General features: G+C 62.6%; 2 protein-coding genes across 5 annotated transcripts in view; both read right to left on the reverse strand.

Moving 5' to 3' along the window:
- LOC146590953 (uncharacterized) overlaps nt 1-7,484 on the reverse strand; it is an 11,378-nt gene extending 3,894 nt beyond the window's left edge. The window contains exons 1-9 of one of the 4 annotated variants that reach the window (XM_085313702.1): nt 7,377-7,484; nt 5,788-5,814; nt 4,567-4,881; nt 4,346-4,459; nt 3,920-4,234; nt 2,966-3,280; nt 2,268-2,441; nt 1,841-2,155; nt 17-1,405 (exon numbers count right to left, since the gene is read on the reverse strand). In XM_085313702.1, coding sequence (XP_085169828.1) covers nt 17-1,405; nt 1,841-2,155; nt 2,268-2,441; nt 2,966-3,280; nt 3,920-4,234; nt 4,346-4,459; nt 4,567-4,881; nt 5,788-5,814; nt 7,377-7,401 — 2,989 coding nt within the window. In that variant the 5' untranslated portion in view covers nt 7,402-7,484. The remainder of the gene's footprint in view (nt 1-16; nt 1,406-1,840; nt 2,156-2,267; nt 2,442-2,965; nt 3,281-3,919; nt 4,235-4,345; nt 4,460-4,566; nt 4,882-5,787; nt 5,815-7,376) is intronic. The other 3 variants (XM_085313703.1, XM_085313704.1, XM_085313705.1) reach the window with 3 other exon arrangements.
- A 1,113-nt stretch (nt 7,485-8,597) lies between these two features.
- On the reverse strand, nt 8,598-10,027 carry NAT14 (N-acetyltransferase 14 (putative)). Its single transcript, XM_085313732.1, has 3 exons — nt 9,973-10,027; nt 9,625-9,805; nt 8,598-9,163 (listed from the first exon to the last, which is right to left on the reverse strand). The coding sequence occupies exons 2-3, from the start codon at nt 9,700-9,702 to the stop codon at nt 8,636-8,638; spliced, it is 606 nt and encodes a 201-aa protein (XP_085169858.1). The 5' UTR covers nt 9,703-9,805; nt 9,973-10,027; the 3' UTR covers nt 8,598-8,635.

A 10,027-nucleotide genomic window follows, 5' to 3' on the forward strand; every position in this document is an offset into this window, starting at 1 on the left:
GTGGTACCATCTGAACCTTGTTCTACAGCAGAATGTGTGCTCTGCATGTTATCGTCTGGACTCAGTTCTACTGCAGGATGTGTGCTCCACGTGGTATCATCTGGACCTGGTTCTGCGGCAGGACGTGCACTCTGTATGATATCGTCTGGACCCAGTTCTATTGCAGTATGTGTGCTCCACGTGGTACCATCTGGACCTGGTTCTGCAGCAGGACCTGTGCTCTGTATGCTATCGTCTGGACCCAGTACTACTGAGTCTGAATCCAACACTACTGAAGGACGTGTGCTCCATGTGTTATCATCYGGACCCAGCTCCACTGCAGGAGGTGTGCTCTGCGTGATACCGTCTGGACTCAGTACTACTGAGTCTGGAGCTGGTACCACTGAAGGATGTATGCTCTGTGTGGTATCATCTGTACCTAGTTCTGCTAAGTTCTGCTTACTCCATATAGTGGCGTTTATATTCCATTCARGGAGGGCCTGGATGCCCTCAGTTTCAGCTGGACCCAGTCCTGCTGGGAGCAACACGGTATGGGCTGAGTCCTGTCCAGCTCTGGGCCTGGTGTTTGTTGTGGTACCAGCCAGATCCTGGCCTGCTTTGGGTTGCGTAGCACCAATGGGGTCCTGTCTTGATGGGTGCTTGGTGATTTGGATGGCAACTGTGAGATCCTGTCCTGCTTGGGGTTGGGTGGTACCAACAGGATCCTGTCCTGATGGACGCCAGGTGCTCTTGGTGGTACCAACTGGATCCTGTCCTGTTCTGGGCTTGGTGCGCTGTGTGGTCCAACCCAAACCCTGTCCTGATGGGCTCCTGGTGGTCTGCATGGCACCTGCTGCATTCTGCCCTGCTTTGGGCCGGGTGATCCTTAGGATACCAGATGAATCTCGCCCTGCTTTGGGTCGGCTGATGCGGATGGTGCCTACTGGATCCCGTCCTGCCTTTGACCTGTTGGTGCCAGCTGGAACCCATCCTGCTTTGGACCTGTTGGTGCCAGCTGGAACCCATCCTGCTTTGGACCTGGTGGCACCAGCTGGATCCCTTCCTGCTTTGGACCTGTTGGTGCTAGCTGGATCCCATCCTGCTTTGGACCTGGAGGTGCCACCTGACTCCCGTCCTGACTTGGGCTTGGTGCTTTGGATGATACCAGCTGGATCTTGTTCTGCTTTGAGTCGTGTGATCCTGATGATACTGACTGGATCCCGCCTACCTTTTCCCTGGATGGTGCCAATTTGATCCTGTCCTGCAGGGTGCTGGGTGTTCATAGTGGTACCACTTGCATCCCGTCCTGTTGGCTGCTGGGTGTGCAAGGTGGTGCTGGCTGGACTCTGTCTTGCAGGATGCTGGGTGCTCAGGGTGCTGCTGGTTGGTGGCAGGGTCCGCAGCGCTGATGGCAGGTCCCTTTGTCCTGCAGCAGAAAGAGGGCAGCTCAGCCCTTGCCCTGGGCTGCATAGCCCTGGGACTTCTCCATCCAGAYCACCTGCACTGGTAGGCCTCACGCTGGCCCCATGTCTGCCCCAAGGGTGATGCTCCTACCAGGGTTCCTTCAGCCTATGGAGTCCCTGCTTTTCTGCATCCTCAGCAGCCCCACTCTCAGCCTCTCAGGGCCCCTTGCAACCCATCTCTGTGCAGGGACTCTCAGCCTTTGGAGATGGAGAACTGAGGGACATCTGGGGCCAGAGGCTAGGGCAGGGGCATCGCTAGGGGACAGGGACTGTGGGAAGTAGGGAGTCCCCCCAAAGTCTGCTCTTGCCCCCCATGAATCTCTGCTGGGGTCCCTGCTGTAACAGCAGAGAGAGGGTCCCTGGGCTATGCTTACTGCCCTGGCCTGGGGCAATCCCACCTTCACACACCACAGCTGCATCCTCATGGTGGTTGCAGTTGTGTCTGCCCCAGGGCTCTGCCAGGCACCGCCGCAGTGTAGGCTCTGTCCCCGTGCAGTTAACCTCGTCCAGCCAGATGGGACCGGTGCCTGGGCCATACCGGGCCCTGCCAGGGCTCTCCAGGGCTGCCCCGCATCCCAGCTCCCGACAGACGACTGTTGCGGCTGCCAGGCTCCAGCCGTCGTCACACACGGTCCCCCAGCGCCCGGCATGCAGCACTTCCACGCGCCCCGCACATCGCCCRGAGCCCCCAGCCAGACGGAGTTGGGCTGGCCCTGCAAAACAACATGCATCATGTCACCACTGGGCATGGGGTTGTATCACCCTCCAGCTGCCTTGCATGGGCCAATGGGCACCACACAGGGACCTCCAGCCCGGTCCACATACCCTTCCGGGCTGTTCCTGCCACGGGCTTGCTGGCCGTGGCTGTCTTGGAAGAGCCAGGGATGCGGGCCTGTGTCTTCTTGCGTGGCACAGCCGAGGGTGGGCTCCGTGGTGGCATGATTGGTGGCTGGTGGGGAGTGGGCTCTGCAGGCTGTATGTCCAGGGAYCTCAGCTCATCTGTGTGCATAACARACCAGGGTGAACCCTAACCTGCACAAGCTGCATGTGCACTGCGTGCACACTGAACACACTGCACCCTGCCCATGCATGCGTCTCACCCTGTGACCTGTACACACACCCTGCACTCTGCCTGTACACACATTGCACAGGCCTGGTGTCCCTCTGCACTGCCCACACACTGCACACTAATCCTGCCGCTTGCAATACAGCGGCACTGCACCCTTTCACCTGCACTCTCACACTGTCTGCAAATTAGCCATAAATTAGCCCATGCACTTGCACCAGGCTCACTGCAGGTATATGACCTATGTGCCCACTGCATAGACACTGCATGGGCACTGCCCTTTGCACAAGCTGCTGCATAAGCCCTGCATGCACTGCACACAGACTGCGAATGTGCAAGGAGGTGCACACACTGCACAGGCATTGTGCCCTGCAAGGGGTCTGTGTGTGCATGCACGCATACTCACATGGTTCCCAACCCTCTCCCACCCCATGCTCTGCCTCTCTGGAGTGGGTACCTGTGCAGACCACTGCTGCGTCCTCACGGTGCTGGCAGTCCGTGATGCCCCATGGGGCAGCCGGGCACTGCAGCAAGGCCGACTCGTTCCCTTGGCACCGCACGTTGTCCAGCCAGATGGGACCAGAGCCCTCACCAAAAAAGGCCGCTCCAGGTGCTGAGAGTGGTTCCCCACAGCCCAGCTCCCGGCACACCACGGCTGCATCTGGCAGCCCCCACATGTCGTCGCACACAGTGCCCCAGAGGCCCTTGTGGAAGACCTCCAGCCGGCCAGCACAGCGGCCCTCAGCACCCATCAGCCGCACCATGGGGCCGCCTGGGAGAGAGGCTGTGGTCAGCCCCAGAGGTATGTGCATTTGGGTGTTCAGAGGATATGTGTCCAGGGAGGTGATAGGGGGTTATTTGGGAAGAGGGACACACACGGGTGCAAAGGGGAAGGTGGCAGGAGGCACAAGGCAGAGGGATGCATGGTGGGGTTGTGTAAGCGGGGGGTGCAAGGGACAGTGCAGGTGCTGGGGTGTATGGCAGAGGGTACTTGTGCACACCAGACCAATGCATACTGTACCCGCACCCCCCCCCATATCCTGAACATGCCATGCCTGTGCATGCTGTACCTGTGCACACCATTCCTGTGCAAACCATCACAGCACGCACTATGCCTGCACATACTGTACTTGGGTATACTGCATCTGTGCACACCCTACCAGTGTCGTGCGCACCCCATACCCTGCACTTGTCACACCTGTGCACACTGGACCCCCCCCACTGTACCTGTGCATACTGTACTCGTGCATGCTGTACTTGCACATGCTGTATGTGTGTAGGCCATACCCATGTGTGCTGCCCCAGTGCATGCTCTACTTGTGCACAAACACCATACCTGTGCAGGCTATACTTCTGCATGCTGTACCCATGCACAYCATTCCTGGGAGGGGTGTTCCTGCACCGTTCATACCTGTGCACACCACACTGGCATCCTCCTCATGATTGCAGTTATTCTGGCCCCAGGGCCGTGCCTGGCACTGTTCCAGCGCTGTCTCCTCCCCGCTGCAACCCATGTCGTCCAGCCAGATGGGCCCAGTGCCGGGACCAAAGTGGGCACCACGAGGGGCCTCCAGCGCCGTGCCACAGCCCAGCTCCCGGCACACCACAGCCCCATCCGGCAGCCCCCAGTCATCATCGCACACGGTGCCCCAGCGCCCCTCGTGCCACACCTCCACGCGCCCTGCACACCGGCTGGGGCCCCCGGCCAGTTGCACCGCCATGCCACCTGCGAAGTGCCCTGCATGTCACCACCGGTGGCTCCCACCCCAGCACCAAGGGTGCACAAAATCCCAGGAGGCCGGAAGGCATCCTGACGGCACCTCAGTGCCCAACTCACCAGGAGGCTGAGTGATGAAGCCTGGAGCAGGGATGCCAGCAGTGGGCGCGTGGCCGTGCCATGGCACGGAGGGCAAGGASGGCTCTGCAGTGCTGAGGGGCCAGAAGGGATGAGCTGTGGGGAGAGGTGGTGAGTCTGGGGGGGCTCCTCAGCTTGTGACCCCCTGGCTGGAGCCAGTAGCAGGAGAGGGGGATGCCAGGTGCCCTCCCATTGCTGCTAACCTGAGCACACGGCGCTGGCATCTTCCTCATGGGCGCAGACGTGCTTGCGCCAGCCACGGTGCCGGCACAGCTCAAGACGCTCTTCAGTGCCCCGGCACCGCAGCCCATTGAGCCAGATGGGGCCTGAGCCCTCCCCGAACCAGGCACCCGATGGGGCTGAGAGGGCTGTGCCACAGCCTAGCTCCCGACACACCACAGCTGCATCTGGCAGCTCCCAGTCATCATCGCACACGGTCCCCCAGCGGCCCTCGTGCCACACCTCCACGCGCCCTGCACACTGGCTGGGGCCCCCGGCCAGCCGCACCRTGAATGGTCCTGGGGAATGGCACAGCGCTTAGGCATTGGGGCCTGCTGGGACAACTGCACACGCCGGGACCCACTGGGATGCACTGAGACCGTTGCGCACATTGGGACCTGCTGGGAACCCTACCTGCTCTGGAGACCCCTGCACACACTGGGACTTCAGGGGACCTGCTGGAATCTCTGCACACATTGGGACCCACTCAGACTGACTGCTGACCGGGACCATTGTATGCACTGGGGCCCACTGAGATCYGCTGGAACCCACAGGGATGCATTGGGACCTGCTGGGATCTGCTGTGACCTCTGCACGCTCTGAGATCCACTGAGAGCCTTTGCACACATTGGGATGTGTGGGGTCTCACTGGGAACTCTGTATGTTCTGGGATCCACTGGGACCTGGTGAGATCCCCTGTACACCCTGGGGTCCACTAGAACCTGCTAGGACCCACTGGGATCCTTTGCACACTCTGGGCCCTCCTGGGATCCCTTGCACACGCTGGGACCTGCTGACATGCACTGGGAGTCTCTGCACACACCGGGACCCACTGGGATCCATTGGGAGTCTCTGCGCACCCTGGAACCCATTTGGACCTGTTGGGATTCCTTGCACATGCTGGGACCCACTGGGATCCTTTGCTTGCACTGGGAAGGGCTGAAATCTACTGGGAATTCCTGAACACACTGGGACCCACTGGGAGCTCCTGAAGATGCTGGGATCACCCCCATACTGGGACTAACTGGGACCTGCAGAGCCTAAGACCTCCATCCCACTTGCTGGGCCCCCACTACTCCCATATCCCTCCCAGGCACACAGGGTCCCTCAGCMCATGCTGCCCCCCACCCCAGGCTCCCCAAGGGCCCTAATGGGCTGGCACCCTCAAGATGCCAGTGAGCCGCCCCCTCAGCCCACAGGAGTACCTGCACCGTGGAGTCCCAGGAGCCATACTGCAGGCGGAACAGAGAGGATGAGCAGAGGGGGCCCAGGCACTCAGGTACCTGCCCCCAGGCTCCCAGAGCCAGGAGATGCCGGGTGTCTGCGTGTCTCCACTGCAGCACTGAGCAGCATGGCCCACAGCACCCTGTGGCTGGTGCCAAGGCCCTTCCGAATGCCCAGTGTGGCCCACAGAGCCCAGTGGCTTTCCCAGTGCCCCTTGCCCTGCCCAGTATGCCCTGTGCGTTTCCCAGCACCCAGCACGGCCCACCGAGCCGTTCCCAGTGCCCTGTGCCCTGTCCAGTGCCCCCATCCTGCCCAGCACCAATTGCTCTTCCCAGGGCTCAGTGCCTTTCCCAGTCCCCAGCACAGCTTGTGGTGTCCAGYAACCCCTCCYAGTGCCTTCCCAGTGCCCTGAAAGCCCATGGTGCCCTATGCCCTTCTCCATGCCCCAGCCCCTACTGCAGTGTTCAGGGGCCTGAGGCAGTGCAGTGCCCCTTTGCAGTGCCCTTTGCGTTCCCTGGTGTCCCCTGCAACGTCCAATGCCTTCTGCATGCCCGCAGTGCCCTCCCGCAGCACTTGCTACTGCCCCACATCCTTAGAGAGTTTGTGCCACTCCTTAGTGCTGTTCCCCACTGCAGTGCCCATGCAATTCCCAGTCCATCTGAAGTGCCCTGCAGCACCCAGTGCAGTGATCACCCCCACTGCAGTGCACCTGCAGTGCCCAGTACAGTATTTCTCCCCTTTGCAGTGCCCAGCACAATACCCAGCCCCCTGGCAGTGCCTGTTGCAGTGCTTAGGCTACTTGCAGTGCTGCGTGAGGTGCCCAACATCTCTCCAGTGCCCCTACAGAGCCCAGGGCACTGCTCCTCTAGTGCCCATGCAGTGCCCAGGTCACTTCCAGTGCTCAGCCCACCTGCAGTGCCCAGTACAGTGCCCTTCCCCTTTCCCTGATCTACCTGATGCTCTGCCCTATGCAGTCTGTGTGGTGCTCACTGCATGCCCAGCCCCCCGCRTCATGCCTATGCATGCCATGCAGTGTTTACTCAACACTCATGCAATGCTCACTCCCCCCCCATACCCATGTCGTGCCCATGCAGTACCCCTGCAGTGCCCAGCACCCTTCTCAGCACTCCTCTCACCATGCTAAAACAGTGCCTGGGCAGACATCCRTGCTGCACAGTGTCTCTGCAGTGCCCAGTGCAGCCCCGTGCCATTGCCTACAAAGTGCCCGTGCCCAGTGAAGTGCTCAGCACCCTGCAGTACTCATGCTGCACCCAGCGCTGCACCYGGACTGTGCCATGCACATGCAGCGTCTGTGCAGCGCCCAGTGCAAGGCTCAGCCCCACCCTGCCGTACCCACGCTGTGCCCTTGCAGTACCCTTGCAGCGGCTGTGCTGTGCCCATCCAGTGTCCAACGTAGCACCCAGCCCCCCCGCCAACACACACAATGCCTGTACTGCGCTCGTGTCCATGCAGCGCCTGTGCATTGCCTGTGCAGCGCTGGCAGAGCCATCCACGCCAGCAGAGCAGGATCCGGCCTTGCCCTCTGCCCATGCCCAGGGCTGGCACTCACCGAGGAGCAGCAGGGTCAGGGGCATGGTGGACAGTGGGTGCCAGGCGAGGGGCGAGGGGCGCCGGGCGCCGGTGCTGCAGGAACGGGAGGGCGGATGGGGCCGCACAGCCGGCCCAGCAGCCGGGCCAAGGATGACTCAGTGCGTCCGGCTCAGTCGTTCCTAGGGAGTGTGGGGACACGGCACCACTCGCCCCCCTCCCAGGCATGGGGCTGGGCTGGCTGCAGGATGGGATGCAGCCTGATCTGGGAGGGGGTGCATGGAGCCCCGGGTGCCCTCAAAACCGGGGACCCCCCGAGCGCAGCATCTTCCCTCTGGCCCCAGCTTGGCCACGGCACGGGCAGGCAAGAGTTAAGGCTGGAAGAGCTGGGCGCCACGCACAGCCCGACACCCCAGGGACACACGTGCAGCGGCGCGCACGCGCCCCCGTGCCTTGCTGTCCTCAGGAGCAGCAGGCGCATGCCCTGCTGCTGCACAGCCACGTGCCCAGATGCACCAGCCCTGCCCTTGCACAGCTGCACGTGCACACACGCTTTTGCTGCACAGCCCCACGGGTCTGCACACCCCACCCTTGCACAGCGGCACGTGCACCAATGCACGCGCACGGCCACCTGTGCACCCCCCCCCACCCCACTACAGTGCAGTCACATGTCCTGTTGCTGTATGCACACATGCACACGCACRCACACGCAGAGGAACAGGCACAGCCGCACGTGCACACATGCGCGTGCCTGCACAGCCATCACACACAGCCACTGCACAGCAGTGCCTGCACAGATACCACCTTTGCACAGCAGGGACAAACTGGTGGGACAGTGGGATGTACTGGGGCAGTAGTGGGCCATACTGGGGGATGTCATAGGGTGATACTGGGGGAAGCAGTGGGGCAGTACTGGGGTCATAAGACCATACTGGGGAGGGGGGGAAGTGGAGCTGTTCCCCGGGAGTCAGCAGTACCTACAGGTCAGACATTGGCCTATACTGGGGCCACACTGGGGCCATTAGTGGGGGCCATATTAGGTATCATAGGTCCCTATCAGAGGGGACCAATGAGACCATACTGGGCACCACAGGGCCATCCTGGGGGAGTCATTGGGTCAAACTGAGAGGGACCTTGGGGCTATCCTCAGAACTGCCTGGCCCCCCCACCTTGCCRTCCCACAGGCTCCCCACCCTGTCCACCACCCCTGGGCAACACAAGGAGGAGCAGGAGCTGAGGCAGATGGGTGCCAGTGGGGAGGTTTATTGGCACCCCTGGGTGCTAGAGCTCCTTGCTGAACTCGTGCAGCACGGCGCAGCCCAGCCAGGCGCAGGGGCCGCTGCGTCGGCGGTACCCAGCCCCCTCCAGCAGTCCTTGGGCGGCTGGGGAGCCAGCGGGCACCCGCAGCACCAACCGCTCGTAGCCCTGTGCCCGGGCTTGGCCCTCGAGGAAGGCGAGGAGGTGGCGGGCAAYGCCGGTGCGCCGGTGCCGGCGTCCCACGGCCAAGCGGGAGAGCTCAGCCTCCTCCTCACCGACCCGGGGCTCCAGGGCAGCGCAGCCACGTACCGCCGCCTCGCCGGGAGCCACGGCCACCCAGAGCCCCGCGGCAGGCAGGGGCCGCCGGTGGGGCCCGCGCCAGGCGGCCGCCTTGAGCATGGCCCCGCTGAGCACCAGCGGCAGCAGCAGGGCAGCAGGCAGTGAGCCCAACAGCAGGCGCAGGGCACTGCTGGCCACTGCCAGCAGCAGCAGGGCCGGGGGTCGTGTCAGCACGTGCAGGATCAGGCGGGTCTCGGCATCCTGGAAGGCATCCTAGGGAAAATGCAACAGGAAACAGGGGTGTCGGTGAGGGGTTGCAAGGGCACCCAAGAGCGCATCACCAGGGCACATCCCGGGGCACACACGTTGGGGCAACTGCAAGGCACCCATGAGACAGCTGCAGGCACCCTAGGGTACACATGTCCAGAGAGTTGCAAGGCACCAATGGGTGCACATATTGGGGTTGCAGTGCACCCCAGGGTGCATCATCGGGGCAGTTGCAGGCATCCCAGGGTGCACATGTGGGTGGGGGCAGCTGCAAGGTACCTCAGAGCGCATCATGAGTGTAGTTTCAAGGCAGACCCCGGTGCACACAGCAGAGCAATTGCAAGGCACCCACGGGAGCACCCGGGGGGGGGGGGGGGACGGACCTGTAGGGCAGCTGCAAGCACTGTACGGAGCACAGGGTGGAAAGCGTTTGTGGGCACCCTGGGGTGCCCCGGAGCAGGGCGCACCTGGAGGAGCTGCAGGACGGCAGGGGCTTCGTCAGGCCGCATTGGGCGGATGGTTAGCGGGGCGGCGGACGCCGGCATGGCGGAGGCGCACCGGGCTGCCAGGGCACCACGCCACGGGGGAGGGTGGCGGCAGGGGGGTTAGGGGGTGACACCCCCTTCCCTGCTCCCCCGGGTCGTCCTGCTGTGACGGAAGCAGTGATCCCCCTCCCCATACTGTCCCCAAGTTTGACCTCAGGGTCACCCAGTGTTCCGCACCCTGGCCCCTGTGACCTTCCCCAGTGTCCCCCACGCAGACCTCAGGCCCCCCTAGTCTGATCCAGGCCCCCCACCCCATTCAGTGCCCCTCACCTGAACTCCTTGCTGCTCAGTCTGATCTCAGGGCCACTCCAGTGTCCCCTATCCT

The sequence above is a fragment of the Rhea americana genome, unplaced genomic scaffold (assembly GCF_003343005.1).
Source record: "Rhea americana isolate MKP2758 unplaced genomic scaffold, rheAme1 scaffold_393, whole genome shotgun sequence".
Lineage (NCBI taxonomy): Eukaryota > Metazoa > Chordata > Aves > Rheiformes > Rheidae > Rhea > Rhea americana.